Raw genomic sequence first — 23,467 nt, 5'->3', positions numbered from 1 at the left:
AGGAAGATTTTCTCAAAGAAAGTGTACAGGAAGTGTTAAAATTGGGAAGAAGAACATTACAGGAAGTGTTACAATTTGGGTTTTTATGTGGTCGCACCCAGTGCCGATTTAAGAATCCCCGGGCCCTTGCGCTTCTCCAAATCGAATGAAAATAGCATAACTACAAGCTCAGGTCTTAATGGTTTAAGGCTGATATTTCTGATACTGATATATGATGACGGAAAGAAAAACGGACGATCTACGAACTCACGAGCATGTAAATTGTCTGCTTTTGATGAGCGACACCAGCGCGCAAGCGAGTATAAATCAGGCTTAACACGCGGCGGCATATTCTGTAAGCGTTCCGCTCCGTATCCAACGCGTTGACATGTGCCTCCCACCCACCGCTCTGTTGGGCTCACACTGTAGATCATTGTGCAGTAATCACCCAGGAAACATTAGGCAAAATGAAATGAATGCAAGAAGCCGGCGAGGATTTCCTGCAATCCTGCAATGCCGGAAACCACAACATAAACAATAATAAATCAGAGACAAAAAAACAACTGAAACGGCGGTAACCAGGGTTCAATTTGTAACCACTTACAGCCCTGTATGTCTGATAATAGCTGACGTAGGCCTACGGGCTCACAATGTGAAACGACAAATCTAGACTACCCGTTTTGACGAATTTGGAAAATGTGCCCAAAATAAGGGACGCCAGGGTTAATGCGGTTAACATAACATGTATATTAAATTGTTTTATTGTGATATCCAACATACTGTAGATATCAAATCAAAATGGTCTACATTAGCAGGTATAGGGAGGCAGGGACGTGCAGAGAATGTTACAGAGGCAGGGGCTGAAATTTCTAAAAGGCCCTTTTGGTGAAAATATCGATAATAGCAGACCTCCAAGCTCACAACGCGTGCTTTGTGAGCTTGGAGGTCGGCTATTTTTGGTGCTTGATAGCACACTGAACTAAGCCTAATCAAGTGAATACTGTAGATGTAGCGTACAGCATGGGACTCTTTCAACATAAGATGCTGCATTCAAGTTCAGGAGAGTGGGTTGGAAAAGAGGGCATTTGCATTATCTTTCACCATAGTAAATACTGCATTCATGGTCTGGGGAGAGCACTTTTGACAGACGGATAAAAGGGCAGGGGCTCAAGCACCGCCTTCGATGTCTATGTGTGCACGTGCCTGGAGGGAGGGATATCAAGAGCAGAGGCATGGATTCCCCCACTATCTCCCCCAAACACTGCATGTTGCAGACACGCAGCAGTGTTTTGACTGAGTTCCGACACGCTGCCATGCGCTTCCCACCCAGGCTCTTGTTATTAAGCTGGTTCTGTAGATCATTGTGGAGTATATGTGTCACCCGAATTAGGCAAAAATGAAATAAACACAAGAAACCAGCTGAGAGTTTTTTTCCCCCCCTGCAATCCTCCTGCAATGCTGGAAAACCACAACACAAACTAATAGAATTCAGACTGAGAGAAAAAAGAAAACGACAGCTCAAATAGCTCCACATGTACTGTATAGTTCTACAGAAGGTAGATGGAGCAGAGAGCTGTCATTACTGCACTCATCCAATCTTCATTTAAGGGGCTCAGAGAGACTGTGAATGTATGTTTGCACGTGCGTGTGTGCGCGCGCGCATGCGCGTGTATGACTATACTTGTGAGGGCCAAGCTTCCCTGGTGTAGTAGAATTTGAGAAACAGACATTATGAGGAAAATTCCTGGTCCTCACTTCTCACAAGTTAAGGTTAGTGTTTAAAATGACAAAAGTTGTAAAAATTCAAAGTTGTAAACATTCATAAAATCACTATCCTAAAATGTTGATGTTCTCAGTATACTAATACAAATGTGTGGGTGCGTGCGTGCGCGCGTGTATGTGCGTGCGTGGGAGGAAGGTCTGATGATTATAATACAAATTCAGCGACTAGGAAACATCGCTGACAGCTCGACGCCGTCAACTAGTGAATTATTCAAATGAGCGTGCCTCGCCAAGCATATATGTAATGACAGCACTTCCCCCAAAAAAACATATAATTCTCCGAGATGATAAACCAGAGTATCACCGTTCAGCCGACAACCTGCTCAAAGCAAGGGGAAGTTGACAAGAGCCGTATTATGAAATATAAAGGCAACATTTATTGAGATTCGGGGGGGAAAGTTCCTGGATTATAAAACACGTCTGTTTCTGCTACAGGAGAGAGGATGATGCCTTGTTGTTTTGGTTTTGATGTGTACTCATTTGGTCCTTGGCCCGGTCGCCTCGCTTCCCAGGCCAGTCTGGAGTGCAGTTTGTCTGGCCCAGTGGTGAAAAAAAGTACTCACATTTTTGACTCAAGTAAAAGTACAATGTTGGTCGTCCATAGTCTGTTAGGGCGCGATCATGTATGGCTGCCAGCTGATAAACTCTTGTGTGTGTGGCAGACTGTTTTTTTGCAGCCAGTAGATTCTCAAAAACTCGCATTCTGTTCCAATAACCGCACCTGTCACTCACTTTCAGGACTGTCCCCGTAGCTACACAACACACGTCTGTGGCGAGCTATCCAACTGGACAGCAGACAGCTAGAGAGAAACGGGGTAGCCTCGCCGGCTCGCCCTAGTCTTTGCACTTCCAAAGCTCGCAAAGCACACGTTGCTACGACCAGTTGTCGCTCCGAGGTGGAAAGTCTGGTCACGCAAGGTTGGTTGTCGCAAGGTTGGTTATCTGCTTCAAGCATAAACGAAAAGGTCTGCGCGGCACGCTGAAATCTGTGCAAGACCATCAAACTACGCCATTCCCATTGAAATGCTTTGGCAGAATCAACTCTCATAGGTAGAATATTAGTGTGGTGTGATGCCCTTAGGGCAATTAAAGTTTAAAAAAAAACGTGTGACTCCAGGTACATTGGATCGACTGGAACACACTTTTCTTTTCTTTTTTCTAAAATGTCACAGTTTTAGACGCAGGAGGTTTCCACCCAACAACGGCCATGAGCTCTTTCAAGCGGGCGCCAACTGGCGCTAACACAAAGCTCTCCACAAAGCCGTGTCGGGCCGAGCCGGGCCAAGCCGGGCTAAGTCAGAGAGTTCAAGCAGCACCTCTCTGTCTGCACAATTAGAAATCACATGCCCACCCTTCACGGGCCCCTCTTCTATTGAGTCCCCAATCTTCTGCTGCCCTCGGCCCCCGGGGACCATGAGAACGGCCCCTAATTGACCATTATTCACACAGCGGCCATTTTGGCTCATACTTCATATCGCCGCCGTGATTATGAAGTGCCGCACTGGTTCTCAATCAATGGTAGTCGTCCAGGGCAGTGGTTCTCAACCTTTTCAGGCCGCGACAAGTATGAAAATAATCATACTTGAACTGGGGACCCCCACCCTGACAAGCACTAGATCTAACGCCTTAGCTATTTTAAGTTTTGTTCCCCTCTTTCTCATATTATTTGACATTTTGGTTAATGTTTGACCAATTTTTATAGTATAGTTTGTTGATGCAGGAATGGTCTTTTTCTTTTTTTGAGGTAGCCCTTCACTGCTCACAGCTCACTTCACTGTCATCTGGGACCCCTCCCCCCAAAAAAGTATAATAATAAAAATAATGTGGGGATCCCCCTGGCGTTCCCGACCTGCAGGTTGAAAACCACTGGTCCAGGGGTCCAGGTGGACCCCTTACAGGTCTGTAACTCTGAGAGTGTCCGAATGGAACCAAACCGACTGGGGGCACTTTCAGACTTAAATTAACACTGAGGATTTTACAGTGTTGATTGGGGTCCTAGAGATACAAAATCTGTATCAAATCGGGGTCCTTGGGCCTGGTGCATATCAAACTTGGGGGGGGGGGAGGGGTCCTTGAAATGAAAAGGGTTGAGAAACACTGCCGCACAGCATGTTCAGAACAGAGAAGGAGCCAAGCACTGGACTCCCAGTCAGCCTTTCTTTGTATGAGATCATGCATGCCTGTCTGTCTGTCTGTCTGTATGCATGCATACACACATACATGCATGCACGCGTACTCACAAACATGCATGCAAGTACACAGACACAGACCTGGCCAACACACACACACACACACACACATACTGTACTGTACAATACAGGGACGCGCACAGACACACACATGTATGTACCGTATGCTCACAAAACATTCACGCACACACACACACACACACACACACACACACACACACACACACACACACACACACACACACACACACACACACACACACACACACACACACGTGCAAGCAAGCGTGCACCAGACACACATACACTTCCTCCGAGCCGTGCTAAGATTGGAGCCACCTCCCTCCATCCCTCCCTCCCATCTCTGTCATATGGCAGAGACTAGGGTTCTTGATTGGTACAGTGCACGGCTTGTGACAATGACAAATACAAAACAGATGGCCCTCCGTGGTGTGGGCTGTATGTGTTTTCACTTCAAGGACTCCCAGTTTGATATACATTAGCGCTACGGACCCGCATCTTTTTTTTTTTTTTTGGAGCGGTCCCTACTGCTCCAACATTTGACCGAGTGTGTATGTCTGTCTGAACGTATGTATGAGTACGGCCTCAACAGCTGCAATACCGCTGGGTGACCTACCTTCTAGTGGCGCTGTTGAGCAGCCTGTGGCACAAGTGGAACCAAATGGAAACAGTCTCTCTCTCTCTCCCCCCCCCCTCTCTCTCTACCCTGCTGTGGGGCTCCGGGTGACTCATGTTTCCAGGGCTGTATGTGAGGTTGTGCAGGAGCGTGGAGAGTAGGATGGCTTGTTGATTTTTTTTTTTTTTTTGAGAACTAGGAAGTGTTGTTTCCTGACCTCTCTTGCCGGGGCTAGAAGAGCTACACAGCATGCGATGCCTCGGCGGAGCTGCAGGCTTATGCAAAGGCTAAAATGTCATTTAGATACCTTTATTATCCCAAGAGGGGAAAATCAGTCACCCACACAGCGGTTAAGGTTACAAAGTTACAGGGAAGTATAAAAAGAAAAAAGTACTGTTGTATGCAGCGAAAAAAAGAAGGCAAAAAAGACAAATATATACAGTATATATATATAAAGTGTCAAGAACAGTCAATGCTGCATAAGTGTCACGTCATATCACAAATAGTAATACTTTTATATCGGCTCAGAATAACCACACCAACTTAGATTTACTGTACCATTTATTGCAATGATATTGCATTTAGTTTGGCGGTGAATCTCTGCTGTGATCATACAGATTATCTGCTCGAACATGAGACATAATCTGATATCACAATTCCCCCAGAGCAAAGCATGGTATACAGATTACATGCACATAACATTGAACCTTCAGTTGCTTGATTTAAGGTCAGTCACTCACAGCAGTGCCGCGTCACCTCCGGCAAGCAGGCCTTGATTGTCATGCCGTGCGGTTCGGGTCGGTCCGAGCTGAACTCTAAACTCTTCTGTTTCAACATTTTCCCTTTTCCTTTCTTTTCTGTCCTTTGTCCTCTTGTTTTCTCTTGTTTTCTCTTGGAAGGAGTGCATGAACCCTTGCTGCAACGCCACCACCTGCACGCTGAAGGGAGAGGCTGTCTGTGCCCACGGGCAGTGCTGTCAGGATTGTCAGGTATGTCTGGGTGTGTGTGTGAGCGTGCGTGCACCCGCGTGCGTGAGCGTGCATGTGTGTGCCGCTGTCACTGGGTATTTGTGTGCCCTTGGGCAGGGCTGTCAGGACTCTCAGGTATATGAAGAGAAGACTGACTGCAGATCAACTCGGCTCAACACAAAATGATTTGCTCACAAAGATGTCTGGAGATTTGACATTTGACACATCTGACCGTCAAGGGACCTCTTTTGTTGTCCATTGCGTCGACCACTTAAAGGACAACTTCACCCATTTTCAATCCATCTTGCTCATAATAATATGGTAAAAATATGTTGTACTCTGTGTCTCATAGGATGGCTGTGGGCAGTTTCAGAAACCCTTCTACCAGTGACATCATCGTTAGGCAGGGTTTTGATTTTTAGTAACACGAGAACAATGGCTTGCTAACTTTCCAGGAATAGAATTAAAGCCTACAGTTCCGACTGAGTAGACAAAAATGCTACCATATTATAATGAGCATTAGTGAGGACCAATTATATGAAGATATGTTGAAAATGGTTGAAGTCGTCCTTTAATACTTACTCGTACAACGAAAGCTTGAATAGCTGATCTACACGCGCATAAGAGAGTTTCTAGATCTACTTTTGTTGAACATTCTGTTTAAAAAATATATATCTATAGAAGGGGTCTTCAATGTTTTCAGGCCAAGGACCAATTAGTTGAGAGAGAGATGAAGCAACCTTTTCATAGATTCCATTTAGTTTCATCGTTTGACAGCACAATCATCAGTGTATTTTAGATTCTTGTCAATTTGGGTTTTCAGATATTTAACCATTTGAACTGTCATTACCTAATAAACCTTAACTTTTACTCTGTACTTAGTCTGCTCTTTTTCCCCTCTACACCAAACCTCTCTGTCATCTCTTTGTCTGTGGTTGTGTCTGACTCTCTGTGTGTGTAGTTGAAGCCGGCCGGCACCCCGTGCCGTGAGTCCAGCAACTCCTGTGACCTGCCGGAGTTCTGCACGGGCGCCAGCCCCCACTGTCCCGCCAACGTCTACCTGCACGACGGCCATGCCTGCCACAGTGTGGACGGATACTGCTACAACGGCATCTGTCAGACCCACGAGCAGCAGTGCATCACGCTGTGGGGCCAGGGTAACTTCAGAATCTAAATGAAAAAACGAAAGTAAACTGTAGTTCAGTGATAGGCCACTGTTTACAAAACAGTACTCGGATCATCCCATGTTTGGATTGCGGCCCCAAATTTTATGTGTTGCGAGTACAAACTCGCAACACATAAAACAGCAGATCTACAAGCGCACAATGGCGTTGTGTGCTTGTAGATCGGCTGTTTTCACTAGTTAAGTACATTTTTTAGACGATAGATACAAAACAAACGGTTTTGGACATACAAGGTTTCCACCTGACAACGACAATATACTAGTGTTGTTGCTGCTCTTATACCACCATTATTACTGTGGTTGGTGGGGGCCAGACAGTAGCCTCCCGCGGGCCGCAAATGGCCCGCGGGCCGCCTATTGGGGAACCCTGCCCTACATGGTTAAACATAGTCCCTCAGGGCTCTACACTAGAGTCTTTTCGGTTATTATGCTGAACATTTCTGCGAAAGCTTCCCCCGACAATACGGATGCTGGAGTTTAAGTGGTTAATTTATGGGGGGAAAAAAGTCAAAATATGGAGATGAGATGTTTCTGCCCGACAGCAACTGAATGTACTTAGTGTCTTTCCAACGCTGCTGCATATACAGTAGCAGTCAGTGAATACGCTGTGATTTGTGCCCTACAGGAGCCAAGCCAGCCCCAGGAATATGCTTTGAAAGGGTCAACTCTGCAGGAGACCCCTATGGGAACTGTGGCAAAGACGCCAAGGGTTCCTTTGCCAAATGTGAAGCCAGGTAAGATTAATGCATACCTTTTACTACGTGACCTTTACCTGTGGAGGAGACAAGTTAAACAAAAAAAATAATAAAAAATGAATGTATTATGGTTGGGGAGGGGAGAAAGGTCACGTTTTATTTATGAGATGTGTGCAGAATTAATTTAAGTGCCATTCGCATAGGTTTTCTTTATTTATTTCCTGTAGAAATATTGTACAGTAGTTGTCCTTGGCCAGTGGTCAAGGAAGTACTCAGATTTTTCTTTTTACTTAAGTAACAGTAGCGATGCCACCATCATAAAAATACACTGGTACTGGCATTAAATGTCATGCTTAAATGTCATCTTAATGTCATGCTTGAATGTCAAAACAAAAGAAAAGCACTGAAAAATCGGTTGTAAAAATAGCAGATCTACAAGGTCACAATACAAGTCATCACACTGTGAGCTTGTACATCAGCTATATTGGAATAGCCAAAGTATAAAATAGGGCTTAAGTGGTAAATGTACTTTTTATAATAATAATAATAATCAGCTAACGCTTTAAAGTACTGTAACTATTAACTAAAGCTGTTAAATAATTGCATTGGAGTAAAGGGTACAACATTTTCCTCTTGAGAGGAGTAGAAGTATAACGTATTAACAAAAAATATTTACGTACTTAAATACAAAAATACCTACACATTTTACTCAAGCACAGCACTAGAGTAAATTAGTTACTTTCCAGCCCTGTCCTTGGCAGGGGGATGATCGACCTCCTGTTAATTGGTGTAATTGCTGTAATGAGACAGAAATGAAACCAGTGTGATGGATTGTCTCTCATGTTCAAAGGTTGCAGGCTCACTCAAACAAAGGTGTCGCACCAAATTCTGGGTCCTGGGTACAAGGATTCACTCACATTTTGTGCTTTTAACTATTGAAAAATAGCAGATATACAAGCTCACAGCCTGCCAGCTTGTAGATCTGCTATTTTTGAAAAATCTTGAAAATGTCTTAAAAACCCTTTCAGTGCCCAGAATCACCACTAGAGGGCGCCCAATGGCCATAGAATCCACCATAGACATATGCTGTATATGCACAAGCCCTGCGCAGCCATGATGCGCCTGAACACTTTCCTTTGTGCATGAACAGGAACAGAATGAAGTTAGCTTGAAGTTAGTTATTGGCTACCAAGCATTTTAGAAGCCCTATTTTCGGCGATTTAGCCGTGATTAAACCTTGCACACCTCATGGATATGCATGGAACAGAGAAAATGAGCTCTAAAGATCCTGGATTGCATTGGAGTGGATGGCAAATATCGGCGGCGCGACGCTCTCGCGGGCCGTGTAAACAGATGACGGCTGGCGGCCCGGCTCGAAAATTTTTAAAAAAAGTTCGGGATTGGCACCCTGGACGTTAATACGGTCCAAACTATCCCGAACTAGTTCGGGATTGGCACTATAAGAGTTAAATATTGAATATTTCAAATCCTTCTAAGGTTTTTTGAAAAACCTATGTTTCTATGTCAGTGACATTTTCATGTGAAGGACCCCCAAAATGATATGTATTTGGCCACATACGCTTAGAAAATACTGTACACATATTCAAAGATTTGCAAACATTTTCACGACTTTACAAAAATAAAATTATACTTTAGCTATTTTTCAATAGCTAAGGTATAAAATAATTAAGGCCCCTCCACCTTGGGCCCTAGTAGCTCAGTCCCACTTTCCCCCCCTTGTGACGCCCCTGCACTCAAGGCTAATGCTGCAGCACTTCCACCCAATGTTGATTTTGATGTCGTTTTAGTCATAGTCTCTTGAATAGAATTCCATTTGGTTTTAGTCACCTTTTAGTCCTCTGACGTGCTTTAGTGTTAGTCTAGTCTTTGTTTGACTAAATATTATAAGATTTTACTCGACTATATTTTTGGCAGACCTTGTTGGCGTTGTAAAGCCTGATTTACTCTTACTCTAAAAAAGCAGATCTACAAGTTCACAATAGTGTCTCGCTGCGACACAGTGTGAACTTGTAGAACGGCTATTTTCGGAGTGCAACACCCGCGCTCTGTAAAATGGCTTGTCTTTTAGTTCTACTGGATCTCTTGTATTTATTTGTTTACAAAATTGTAAGTCATAGTTTTAGTCAGCTTGTTTGCGTCATTGACACATTTTTGCTTTAGTGAAGACTGATCAACACCAGGGCTTCCCAATTGTTTCTCTGGCAAAATAGTTAGTAAAAAAAAAGAAGAAAAAAAATGTAAATTGCACAAAATAATGAAATGAGCTGTCCTACAAGCTCGGCCATAGCTGAATGGTTTGTGAGTCCCGCTTAGGAATTAAAGCATTAATTTACGAAAGAAAACACCAAAAAAAAAGGGTTAGGGTTAGCCCTTGAGGCCTCAATCCCTACATTGTAAGCCTGTTCAGACTATGCCAGGAAGAGAACACAAAACAAAACAATGTCCATGTTTCCTAGTTTCCCTAACTGGAGAGGCTGATAGCATTTAGGCTACATGTGAATTTGGGGAAACAGTGAGGTGTTATTCCATTAACACGGTGCCGTTATTATTGCTGTTGTCATTCTGTCCTGTCGTGTCACAGCGAGGTGTTATCCTCTAAAACAGTGTAATTCTATTGACCCATTTAGACTGGGAACGCATTATTACATCAACCATTATTTTATGCTTTAACTATAAAGGATTAGCAATAGCAGATATACAAGCTCACAAGGTGCGAGCTTGTAGATCTGCTATTTTTTGAAAGATTGTGAACATTTTTGCAAGTCTTTAAATGTTTCTATAAATGTCTTCTAAATCCTTCTTCTAAATCAGTGGTTCTCAAACCTTTTCAAGTCAAGGACCCCCAAAATTACATGTATTTGGCCGCGGATCCCCATCTCAAAATATGTTGTTCCAGGGACCACCCCAGAAGCAGAGATTTGAGTTACAGAAGTTTGCTTTAAAAAATACATAGATTCAAAGATTTGCTAATATTTTCATGATTTTTTTCAAAAATAGCAGATCTACAAGCTTGCAGCGCCGCACTCAGTGCCATGCTGTGAGGTTGTATATCTGCTATTTGTCAATAGCTAAAGTATAAAATAATTCTTAATGGGTTTTAACACGTTGCTGCTGTCGTTGTTGTTGTCGTTTTGGTCCTTGTTTTCTGTCTGCGTGTTCAGAGACGCCAAGTGCGGCAAAATCCAGTGTCAAGGAGGAGCCAACCGGCCGGTGATTGGCACCAACGCCGTTTCCATAGAGACCAACATCCCCTTGCAGGAAGGGGGGCGCATCCTGTGCCGGGGGACCCACGTCTACCTCGGCGACGACATGCCCGACCCCGGCCTGGTGCTGACCGGCACCAAGTGTGGAGACGGCAGGGTGAGTCCCTAAGCGGCTTAAATCGGCTTACACCATCAGTGCCCCTCGAACATTTTCGTGTCAGTGGCGGCAGCGTTAATTTCGCCGAAGGAAACCATGACTAACAGTGTTTGTCGGCTACCCTTTTTTCACTGATGAAAACGGGGAAAAAAAATATATATAAGCTATGATCTCAAAACTATGACTAAGTATATTGACAATTTCGTCAACTAGACTAAAATGTTAGGGAGGGACTAGTGGAGAAGAGATCCAGTAGAACTAAAAGACGAGTCATTTTATGTTTCGTTGTGCTTCGGTTTTGCGCTCTAAAAATAGCAGACCGTCTATTTTCAGCATGCAAATAAACGATTTGCATGGTGACTCCACATTTTGAAAAGATTTTGTGCCAAGAGAAGATTTGTGTTGTTAAATGTTTTTACAATTCTCCAAGATTCGTTTTTCTTCGAAAATAGCAGATCTACAAGCCTGCTTACGCGTCATGTTGTGTGTATAAAATAGCTTAGACGCTTAAACTAGTCCTCATTTTGCTGGGGACCCCCTGGAACCCCCTCAAGGACAAGCACAGGTCAGCAGGGCTTGGGAAACTAACCCGGGACTTGGGTTCAAGCATTAGAGCCTACAGTATGTGGCAGCAATGTCTGGGGCCGACACTTGTAAAAAAATCATGTTTAATATTCGAGAAGAACGGGAGTACCACCGCGCATCAAACAGTTAACGGCAGGTCCGGTGCCTCACAGAAGCGGGACACATCAGCAGACAGAAAGATTAAAGCACTGGAGCATCTCGGAGGATTAATTGCCTTTTTATTTACACAGTGCTAAGTATAAACAGCATCTGTAACCTTTCGATGCCTTGTGCATCTTCATCAAAGTCAATGTTTAATAGTATTTACTAAAGTTGTCAAAAACACATTTATGTGGAATGAAAAAAATCACATTTAATTTACACAGTATGACTTTAAGAACAATATTCTTAAAGTCATGGTGAAACTTTGTGTTGGCCAAACCCTGGGCAGTGACGGTGGAAAATGATGGCGGTGTGGAGTGACTTCAGGCTGTGACTAAGATGTGGGTTGGTTGGGGCGTGCCTTGTGTATTAGTCCAGGACAGGCAGGCTACCTTGGCATGGCAGTAAAGAGAAAACACTCCCTCTACTGTGTGCTCCACAGATGTCTACTGGACTTCATCATTAGACAGGCCATATGGAGAGTTGGACTGATCGGTCGTCGATACAGTCGTCACCCTCATTAGTCTGGTTGGGTCTTCTGAAAGCCTCCCGCCCTCTGGGACGGTCCAGCCCCCCTGCCCTCATCTGTCTGTTTTTAACCACTTAAACCCGCTGTTCTTATAGTAAAACAGACCTGCGCCTTTCCCTGTCTCCACCAAATCTCTTTGCCGAAAATAGCTACAGGCTCACTCACAACGTTCTCGTGTTATGAGTTTGTACCTGTTGATACCTGGTCAGTGTTCCCCATAAAATTCAATCAGTTCAATCAGTTCAATTCTTCTTCTTCTTGCCAACTGTTTTACCAAAAGCCAGTTTCACATCCCAGCGTGCATTTATTTGGGTGGAGTGCCTTCAAGGAGTCCTCGAGCCACACCAAACTGACTTGAAAAATACTTAAATGATTACAAAAAAACACGCGTTAATGTCCCATATTCCATGGCCAGGCGGTTTATAGGCGAAGGGGTTTGTCAGTGACTCATTAGCAGAAGGCACATTTAGGCTTTCCCTTTATACTCCATGAGATCAAAGGCTGTAAGATGTTCCGTCGCAAACCCTCTGTGAACTGCTAGGGACTATTAACCGCCTTTACTATTAACAGGAAAAAATAACTATTTTGTAATACAGTTGAAGAGCCCTGTAGACAGACATGGATGTTTAAAGATGTAACTTTTAATTACTTCCAAAGAGACATACTTTTTGTTCATTATTTTCGGTTTATTTGGATAACGGCATCATTTGTCTTAATTGTCTTCTGAATTATTTAAAGGCAGCAACTGTTAAAAAAGCCAACAAAGAAACTTTGTGGGGAAAATGTAACAAAACATCTCATTTAGAGATGCTACTGTGATTTCATACATGGATCATGCATCCATAGTGTTGTGTAATATATTCTTGAAACTGAGATGATTTCTCTCACCATAATCGTAATCGTCAAAATCCATCATAATGATCACATCCCTGGAAGGGGGCACCGTTAACCTTGCATGTCTCCTCCCTGCCGTAGATGTGCCTGAATCGACAGTGTCAGAACGTCAGCGTGTTCGGCGTGCACGACTGCTCGGCGAAATGCAGCAGTCGAGGGGTGAGTGGTTGCCAAATCATACACACTTGTACGTACTGTAGCATGTTGTATTAATCTGATAACCGCTGGATTCCCTGACTCATAAAGCCGGTGTCGTGCATCGCCAATAGCCAAGGTGCAAGCTCACAACCTGCTGTGAGCTCACAATGCAGTGGTTCTCAACCAGTGGTCTGGGGACCACCAGTGGTCCTTGAGGGGGTTCCCGGTGGTCCCCAGCTAAATGATGGAGAGTTGGTAAGCAAATGGACCCTTACAGATCTGTAACTCTTGAGAATGTAAAATGAAACCAAATGGATCCTTACGGGTCCATTGGGTTTAATTTTACACTCTCAAGTGGTAAAGTATTGTTTAACATCTGCATTACTTCATTTACAAGAGGTCTCCACAATTAGAGAATGTAGAAGAATTGTTATTTTGATCTCTTCTATGGCACCACATCAATACAGCCTGGATTTGTGGGCAAAATCGTATCCAATGCTAACAAAATATTCTAGGTTTTGATTCTGAGAGGCTAAATCTCATCAAACGGTGGTCCGTGGCTCAAATGCCAAATAGATAATGGACCTTCTGATGTAATGAAACGGGTTGAAAACCACTGTCACAACGCGCTGTGAGCTTATAAGATTGGCTAGGTGCGCGACACCCGCGCACATCTAAGTGTAACTCCGGCTTAACAACAGTCCCCACCTGCTTTAGCTATTTGCTCACTGTGCCTTCTGTACTTTGAGGCTCACTGGTGTAGAAAGTGTTCACAACGCCCAGCGTACGGCGGGGTAGGTAACCATTCGCCATCAATCATCTCAGCCACTGAAAGGTTCAATCAATTAGACATAATGGCTTCATTTATGTTCAGCTCTAAGTGCCATTCATCATACTTTGACTCCCAGGCGGTCGTCCTTGTCCCAAAACTCCCAACTGAAAATGTGAAAGCAAGGCTGTATTTTTCGGGCCAAGAAGCCCTGGCAGCAGCAGCAGAGACAGACACGCTTGTTTGACTTTGTGCTGGAGATCTGACGTATTGGATTTTCATATTTCAATTCTTTTTTTTTTTCTCTCTCTCTCTCTCAAATGCCGTCCATCTAGCGTTGTTGGACCGTAGCTGATCAAGGTTCAAGGTGATTTATATTTAGCGGTGTGCCGATGTTGCACATCTAAAACACAGCGGATCTAATTGATGTGCTGTTTTGGTGTGTGCGTGCGACATGGCAGGCAGACAATTATAACTCAGGCTTGGCACTAATCCAGGACGTCGGTTTTCCCGGGCAGGATTTATGTTGGTTGAAATCAGGTGATATTCTAGGCCAGATCTGAGTAGTCATGGTTTGACTTAATCTGGCCCTAATCGATTGATTGGTCCAGGTCCTGACCGTGCTTGCTGGGCTGTTCTAAACCACTGTCCTAAATCCTAAGAGTTTTCTGAAAAACGTATGTTGCTAATCATAGGCTATATTTTACAGTATAGCTAACAACTAAAATTACATTGAAAGGAAAAGGCTTGAGCACCGCTGAGCTATATACGTCCAGTATGTCCAGGAGCCTCCTCATTCATAAACACATAGAAGCATATCGTCACTGTCGGGCAGAAACCTCGTATCTCCAAGTTTCAGATTTGTGTGACGAAGCCCTGCTTCATCATACAAGGCAGTCGCACAGAAGTAGTGAAAACAGCCGATCTACAAGCACACAACGCCTCGCACCGCGAGGCGTTGTGTGCTTGTAGATCGGCTGTTTTCACTAGTTTAAGTCATTTTTAAAACGATAAATGCCAAACGAACGGTTTTGGACATAGAAGGTTTCCACCTGACAGCGACAATATGCCGACCCAGACACCTATCCCCCCACCCAGCCCCCACCCAGCCCCCACCCACACACCCCGATCAGATCAAGATGTCACCTTTCAGAGAGCAGCCCACAGCTGTTCACTATTACTACACCAGAGAACCCCACTGGACCTCACCACGCCCTCCTTATATGGAGCAAGAGAGAGGGAGAGAGAGAGAGAGAGAGAGAGAGAGAGAGAGAGAGAGTAGATGGGAGACAGAGAGAAGGGAGTGAGAGTGTTTGGACTAGAGAGAGCAAAGAGAGAGGGGGTAGAGGGAGGTAGGGGGAGAATCGAGAGAGAGATTGTGTAGGGGGGGAGAGAGAGAGGAGATTGGCAGAGAGAGAGAAAGACAGAGAGGAAAGACATGCTGAGAGAGGAGGGAGGGAGACTGGGGGGAGAGTAGATGGAGAGAAAGAGACAGAGAGAGACAGACAGACAGTAGTTGGAGGCAGAGTGAGACAGAGAGAGAGAGAGAGAGAGGGAAAGAGGGAGAGGAAAGACATGCTGAGAGAGGAGGGAGGGAGACTGGGGGGAGAGTAGATGGAGAGAAAGAGACAGAGAGAGACAGACAGTAGTTGGAGGCAGAGCGAGACAGAGAGAGACAGAGAGAGAGAGAGAGAGAGAGGGAAAGTGTGTGCTCCGGGTATCCATGCCAGACGCGCTGGCCATGTGGACCCAGGCGGCGGGTGACATAGTGGAGTGTGACTTTTCCAGTGGTCCGCCGTGCGGTTAAATGGAGCATGTTCAGACATCTGTATCTGTTAGCGGTGGCGTCATTCACGTCTGGAGCCAATCCTCATAAAGTCGACTCGCCCGCCGTTTAGTCACCTGTTAACTATATGTGCCGTGTTGTGGTGGTGGTGGCGCAGGCGGCAGCGGCACCATTACACACAGAGAGAGAGAGAGACCGTTAGGACCCAACCGTTTATATGTACCGCCCTGCACAATGACTGGAGCCACAATGAACTCACTTGGGTAAAAGTAGTAATATACCACAATATAAAGATACTCTGTTACAAGTCAAAGAAGGCCTTGTGTTCAAATTTTACTGAGTAAAAGTATGCAAGTGTTGTCAGTGGCACCAATATACACTTATATTTGACTTTGATGTCAGTTGTTTTCTTTGATGTCTAATGTGTCATATAATCCCATATGGGATGGGCCAAATTGTGGCATGACACAGAAATAACATTTTCATTCATTCATTCACTAACCAAAGTAACGGTACTAAAATGTTTCTACATTTCTCAAACTTTTTTTCGAAAATAGCAGACACGTTGTGAGCTTGTAGATTTCGAATAGAGAAAGTATAAAATGGCGTTCAAGTGATTAATGTATGTTTTGTATTAATAATCTTCTTCTTCTCCTTGACGATGCAGGTGTGCAACAATAACAACAACTGTCACTGCGAGGCACACTGGGCCCCTCCGTTCTGCGACAGGGCGGGTTTTGGGGGCAGCTTGGACAGCGGCCCTGTGAGAATAGCAGGTAACTCACACCAATACATGAAAGGTCCACCTAAAACAAAGTCGACCCAAACTCGTTTCCCAACGGGTCTGTGGCCTTAAGCTAGATGCAGAATAGATTGAAATCTAATCTTTGGGGGTCCCTGGAACAAAATATTTTTGTGATAGGGGTCCATCCGTGGAACAAAGTATTTTGAGATGGGGGTCCGTGGCCAAAAACACATTTTGGGGGTCCTTAACCACTGATAGGCACATTCTAAAAATGTCTTCTAAATCCTAACAGTTTTCCTGAAAAAAACATATGTTGCTATCATTGTTTCTCAAACTTTGTCATGTCAAGGACCCCCATAATGATATGTATTTGGCCACGGACCCCCATCGCAAAATATTTTGTTCCAGGGACCCCCAGAAGCAAAGATTAGATTTCTGTCTATTCTGCATCTAGCTTAAGGCCACAGACCCGTTGGGAAACGAGTTTGGGTCGTTTTATTTTATTATTAATGGAAAATAACAGATGGAACCATGAAATAAGAGGACATACTAGAGGACATACGAGAGAGAAGAGTTATGAGCTTGTATTTGCACAGTGGGCAGAGGATATGAAATGTTTTTATTAATGTCGAAAAAATCTAATAAAAAGAGGAAAAAAAACATGTGTTATGTCAATCTAGTGATAAACTTGAGAAAACCACTAAAATAGAAAATTGCTGACAGATCTTCTGGGGATTTCTGCCAAATGTACCAACAGAAAACATCAGAAGATGGTTGTTTATTAAAGTATTAAATGAAGGAAAAAAGCTGGTGGGGGGGGGGGGGGGGGGGGCAGTACAGGAAAAAATATATGGTTATTCTACTACTCCTTTTTGTATTTACAGGCGACACATGTATTTATTTATGTATTTATTTATTCATGTATTCATTAGTTTCCCTTCAAAGAACACTTTCACCTCATCTTTCTATCTGCCTATCAAACAGCCTGACCACATTAGACCAGCGTTTACCTCTTTGCTTCTTCTTCTGCTAACAATGTTGTTTAGGACAAATGCTGGGTTTGATGTTTACGTGGCTGGTGTCCTAGTTACTTTGTAGCTCTAACTTTTTTCTTTGTGATCCACTTCCACGTGACCGTTAGAGTCAAACAGGGGGTGGCAGTTTTCCGGATTTAAAATGAAGCAAACACGGAACTGAAAGTTCCTATGATAGGATTCCATTCTATTCCCCCGAACTTTTACATTTGATTTTCTTACCGTAATAAACATTGTCATGAATACTTTATGATTCCTGTCGCTAGTTTAAAGCCTCGTTTCAATCACCATGATATGCGTTTTGTGAGAATATGGACACATTTATATTATAATTGATGTTAAAGCAGGGTATGCTGTAGGAGGGGCTTGTGATCATAGGCTTGTGATGGTTCTTCTTTGTGTGCTTTATTTTTGGCAGCCAATAGCATTCGAGATGGTACCATTTCTACCAATGAACGTTGATTTCACCCGTACGTTGATTTGCACCCGTACAATGGACAAAAAAAGCTTCATTTTCGCAACATAGAAACCAATGGCTTCCCACTGTCCATATTCTTTTTACAGTCTATGGAGTCAACACTGAGGGCCCGGACTGCTGACGTAGCGGTCTGGGCACCAGGCATCCCAAAGAAGCCTGCAGCGTGTACGGGTCCATTTGGTTCCATTCGTACACTAGTTAAATTAACATTGATTGTACAATATCAATTGGGGACTCAGAGATAGAAATGCCATTAAATGGCGGTCTGTAGACTAATGCATGTCAAACTGGGGATCCTTGAAATGATAAATGGTTCAGAATAACTGTTAACTGTAAAGTAAACATCTTGTCTTATGGGGGTCCCTGGCATATCTTTTCAAATGGGGGTCCGCGGGCTAAGAATAAGTGTCATTTTGGGGGTCCTCGACATGAAAATGTTTAAGAACCACTGTACTATCCTGTCAAGAAAGGCATATATAAAAGCCCAAAACAAAAAGTCAGTGGCCTATAGCATATCAACCGGTCCTTGACATTAACTCATTCTGTGCCTATCCCGAACATGTTCGGGATATGTTCAATCCAAAACAATTTTTTTTTTATTAATTGACTTACCCTGAGCTGCTTGTAGAGTCCTGGCTCGTCCTACGCTAGCCAGCTAGCCATTTTACATGGTCCGACGATATATTCCATTAAAAATGGTTTAAAATACATTTTTGAGACCCCCAATGTTCACCGAATGTTCAGCGCCGCTTCCGGAACGTAGTCCAGTGTGCCTATCCCGAACATGTTCGGGATTTTTAATGAAATGATTAAAATGATCCGAGGCCTTCTGAAGCCTGAGCCTAAATTTAAAATCCAGTGGTCCAAATCCTGGGGAAGCCATGCCGGCCGTGAGCCGCGAACGTAGCCGCGAATCGCCGCCGAATCCAATGAAAAACCACATCTTTGGAGGCCCATATCTCTGGATTGTGTTTTTAGGGATGTGGCGCGAGGTTTATTTACGGCGAAATCGCCGAAAAATTATCTTTAAAATGACAAAATGGGAATAGCTATTCTGTTAGCATTATCATCCGGGACCTTTCCATGACGTGCACGAACGTGAGCACGCGCGTCACTGCAACGTGAGCCCCCGGATGCTAATGCAGTCCCCTATGGGAGAAAGTCTGGCATTCTTTGGTGCCCTCTAGGGGCTGGCACTGGAAGCGTTAAAAGGGTGGAGAATCACTATTGTAAATTCCTACATTGTAAATAACGTGCTCTGTGTGTGTGTGTGTGTGTGTGTGTGTGTGTGTGTGTGTGCGTGTGCGTGTGCACATGTGAGCAGACAGTGGTGGAGTGACGGTGGGGATCCTGGTGGCTCTCCTCAGCTTCCTGGGTGCTGCTCTGTTCTTCTGCATCAAGAGGAAGAGCCTGCTGACCGTGCTCTTCTCCAACAAGAAGAACACCATGGAGAAGCTCAGGTGCTTTTTTCCATCACCACGCGTGTTCTCTGTACTAAGGCATTCACGAATAGTGATTTTTAGTATTCGAATTATTCGAATAGTCGAATATTCGACAGGACTGGCCAAACTGGCCAAACTGTCAAATATTAAGTACAAGAGGCGAACATTGTGAAAATAGCAGATCGAGGCGTTGTGAGCATGTAGATCTGCTATTTTCACAATATTCATCTGCGGAACCGATTCACATTAAATGTAATACCTACAATTCCTTGTCAAGGTGGGGGTCCCCAGTTCAAATATGTTTGTTTTGGGGGTCACTGCCTAAAAAGGTTTGAGAATTTGAGGGGCATTGACAAATCATTCTTATGACTTCCTATCTAGCCAAGCTTTATAAACTATGTATTTTTTAAAGAGAGAGAGAAAAAAAAGCGAATATTCGACTTCGGTGAACAACGTTGAATAGTGACTTTGATATTCGAATATTCGGTGAATGCCCTACTCTGTACTAGGAATGGGACGATAAGCGATGCTATCGTTTATCGTGATAAAGAAAAACACTCACGCTATAGTCGTATCGTGGAGATTACATTTATCGTCCTCCGTCATGCACTGGGATCAATTCACCTTTTATTTGCTGAGCTGCATATCCGGTACCATTTAAAACCTCTATTGGTAAAACGTACTTATAATTTACGTACTTGATACAGTCTTTTTTTTTTTACTCTCTACCAATTCTCTTTGCCAAAAAATAGCCGATCTACAAGCTCACTATTTTTGAGCAAATGTTCCACCCCAGGATAATGGATGTTATCGATATTATGATTATCGCGATAATAGCGTAAATCGCGATCATGAATCATCATGGCCTGATTCTTTTCATGGTTCTGTGAGATGTTGATGACATGACTTAGATATACTGTGTACCGCTTTGCGTGATTTTCGGCCAAAATAATTCTACAACTCATACAATTCCAAGTGCTTGTTAGGGCACGTAACACCCTGATGTTATGTAATGATGTGCTTCGTTCATGTGAGATGTCTTTATGTTGCCTCCCCCAGGTCAGTGAGTGGGGGTCCAAGCCGACCATCCAGTCCTCCTAACCCACAGCAGTCAGTGTTTAGAAGCCCACAGCCGCCTCATGGAGCCATTTTCAAGGTGAACACACACACAGACACACACACACACACACACACACACACACACACACACACACACACACACACACACACACACACACACACACACACACACACACACACACACACACACACACACACGGTTACACATGAGGGCATTTTCTGCCAATGCATTTCAATGGGAATGGAGCCCTTTTTTTTGCAGAAACCCGCAAATGGCAGCAAAACGCTCCATTGAAATGCAATTTGCTGAATCCGCCCTCATAGGTAGAATAAAAGTGCGGTATGACCGTGTCTTAACAGAGTGTTTCTACATTGCAGTATTGATACTTTTACTTAAAGGGATATAGTTCTTCACCCCCAAAATTAATTTACTTCTATCGATTACTCGATTCTTCTTTTTTGTCACATTCCTAAGCCAATCATTTGAAGAGAATCTTTGTGGCTCCATAGGGAACAAAGCAGGCTCTTTGTGTCTCACTGTTGGTCATCAAATTATTGGCTTAGAAACGCTACAAAAACTAATAAAAAAAATCCATGAATTCAAGTCTCCATGGGTTGAGTAATCGATAGAAAAAAAGTCATGTTGGGGGTGAACTATCCCTTTAAAGGTAGGTTAAGTTATTTCATTTAATTCAAACAACAACATAATGTTCTGATAATACATTATGATAGTACTAAAGAATGTTTGGTCCATATTTGGACTTATCCCCTGTGAGGAGAAAAAAGCAGTTTCAGTTGCTCCACCAAAACTGTTGGGTGACAGGTTTTCCTCCAATAAGGATAGAGCGGGGCCTTCCTCCAATCATGGTCGAGTTGGGGGCGGGCCTTACTTACACCAAGGCCCGCCCCCACTTGTTCATGATTGGAGGAAGCCCCCGCCTGTCACCTACTGTACATGAAAACTGAAACATAAGTGAAATCACTTACCCTACCTTTAAGTAAAACATTCAAGTACTTCTTCCACCGCTGATGTGTTTAAAGTAGAAGCTCATCCTGCCTACAGTACAATAGGCATGCTCTCTCTCTCTCTCTCTCTCTCTCTCTCTCTCTCTCTCTCTCTCTCTCTCTCTCTCTCTCAAAAATGCTAAATCATTCTCTCCCAGAGTGGCATGTTGTTTTCCCATAAACGGCAGCTCATTCAAATCCAATTAAACCATCCCCGCTCCGCGTGGCCACGCGGGGCGGAGGCCATGATAATGGAACCCGGCGGTGAGCAACGTGCGCATGACACTTCAATACATTTCTTGTCATTAGAGAGAACGCCTGTTAGGGGAGAAATTGATTTATCTGCGCGTGTCTCGCGCGGGGAATGTTGATGCGGCTGTCCATTCCTGTTAGGGAGTCCACCCTCTCTCGCGGATAATTGCAAAACACAGCAGCACCTCCTCTTGCTCCGATCCGCCCGTACAGAATGTCTAAGCCGCGTTGCCTTAACAACGCCGCGATTGCCTTGGCTTTATCATAAACAACGATAGGGCCTGGTATCGATTGAAACGGGGTTCAAATAAACAGCCGCGTGGCGGGAGGAGAACTGTGATTTGACATTTTTCGTGTTACAGGCTGGCACACACACACACACACACACACACACAGCACACACACATGCACACACACACACGCGTGCCCCAGACACGCCGTGTCTGCTGTTGTACATTACTGTGTTTTTAGTTAGCAGCATATGCTTCTCATTGGGACGCTACGGTAAGAAGAGAAAGGATGTAAGACTGTTTGATGTAAGCGGAGCGGAGTGCAGGTGAGGTCATTTTCCAGTTGTCAGGAGCTGTGTTAAATCGGTAGAGCGTGCGTGTGTACGTGTGTGTGTGCGTGTGTGTGTGGTGTGTGTGTGTGTGCGACTGCGCGTGTGTGTGTGTGTGTGTGTGCGTGAGCACATGCAATGTGTACTGGGTGTACATTTGAGCGCAAGTCTGGCCAGCGTTGAAGAACAAGCAGACTCACATTTTTGGCCCAAGTTCTGCGCTGTTAGCTCTGCCCATATGCGGGTGTGCGTGTGAGTGCGTGCGTGCGTGGGGTCGTCTGCCTGGACGTTGCATTCCTTGAGAGCAGACGGGTGCTCATGGCAGGATCTCTGTCTCAGCCCTTTGATAGGCTACCTGAGCAGCACCTAGGGACCAGAGAGTGGGCCGTCAGGAGCACTTGATTTATGCGCCCCCGACAGCCAGGAAGGAAGGCGGTGAGAGGGGGAGGAGGTTAACACGACTGCGGGCTGATAGGAAACAGACAGCTCGGGGTGGTGGTGGTGGTGTTTCATCCTCTCTGACTTGTCCGGACGGTGTCTCTTCTTATCTCACTGTCTCTCTCTCTCTCTCTCCACAGCCTCCGCCTCACCTGGGGGTCCCCGAGGCCCGCCTGCTGCCGCCGCCGGCTCCCTGCCCCTCCCACAACCTGCGCCGGCTGCCCCAGTGTCCCCCCGCTCACCTGGGCGGCAGCCACCACCATCCCGTCGTCCCGCTGTCTCTCACCCTGTCCCTCTCCGCCGTTGTCGGTGTTCCCGTGGCGAGGGGCCCGGCGGCGGCCCCTCCTCTTCCCCACCGGGGGGCGCCGCCCCCTCCTCACGCCCGCGTGGTCCCGCCGTCCCGGGGCGCCTCGTTCCGCGGCGTGCCGCCACAACGCCATAACTCCTGCAGGATGGTCATGGTGAGTTTGAGCGCAACCCTGGCGGTCAGTTCTCAACCTTTTCGGGCCGCGACTCCCAAAATAATCATATTTTAACTGGGGACCCCCCACCCTGACGAGCACTAAGAGTTGAGGCATTACATTTTGTCTAACACGGTTCTATTGTGAAAATAGCAGATCTGCTATTTTCACAATATCTGCCTCTAATATCTGACAATTTGGCCAATGTTTAATTTGTCATTTTAGAGGTATTAAAAAGTCCTTAAATTGTCACTTTAGAAATGCGTAGATACCCTCTATACACTTAAACTTTATGTTGGTTTGTTTACTGTTGAGTG

General features: G+C 44.7%; 1 protein-coding gene across 1 annotated transcript in view; it reads left to right on the top strand.

Annotated features, from left to right (window-relative positions):
* The window catches only part of adam12a (ADAM metallopeptidase domain 12a), a gene marked incomplete at both ends in the record, with an annotated part of 173,209 nt that overhangs the window by 137,240 nt on the left and 12,502 nt on the right, over nt 1-23,467 (top strand). Inside the window, 9 exons of the mRNA XM_080747303.1 lie at nt 5,487-5,576; nt 6,517-6,712; nt 7,364-7,472; nt 10,616-10,814; nt 13,045-13,122; nt 16,324-16,432; nt 19,238-19,373; nt 20,415-20,511; nt 22,830-23,150. Coding sequence (XP_080603429.1) covers nt 5,487-5,576; nt 6,517-6,712; nt 7,364-7,472; nt 10,616-10,814; nt 13,045-13,122; nt 16,324-16,432; nt 19,238-19,373; nt 20,415-20,511; nt 22,830-23,150 — 1,335 coding nt within the window. The remainder of the gene's footprint in view (nt 1-5,486; nt 5,577-6,516; nt 6,713-7,363; nt 7,473-10,615; nt 10,815-13,044; nt 13,123-16,323; nt 16,433-19,237; nt 19,374-20,414; nt 20,512-22,829; nt 23,151-23,467) is intronic.

The sequence above is a fragment of the Nannobrachium achirus genome (genome assembly GCF_963921795.1).
Source record: "Nannobrachium achirus genome assembly, chromosome: 18".
NCBI classification, from domain to species: Eukaryota; Metazoa; Chordata; class Actinopteri; order Myctophiformes; family Myctophidae; genus Nannobrachium; species Nannobrachium achirus.
This window is presented reverse-complemented; position numbering and strand designations above follow the sequence as displayed.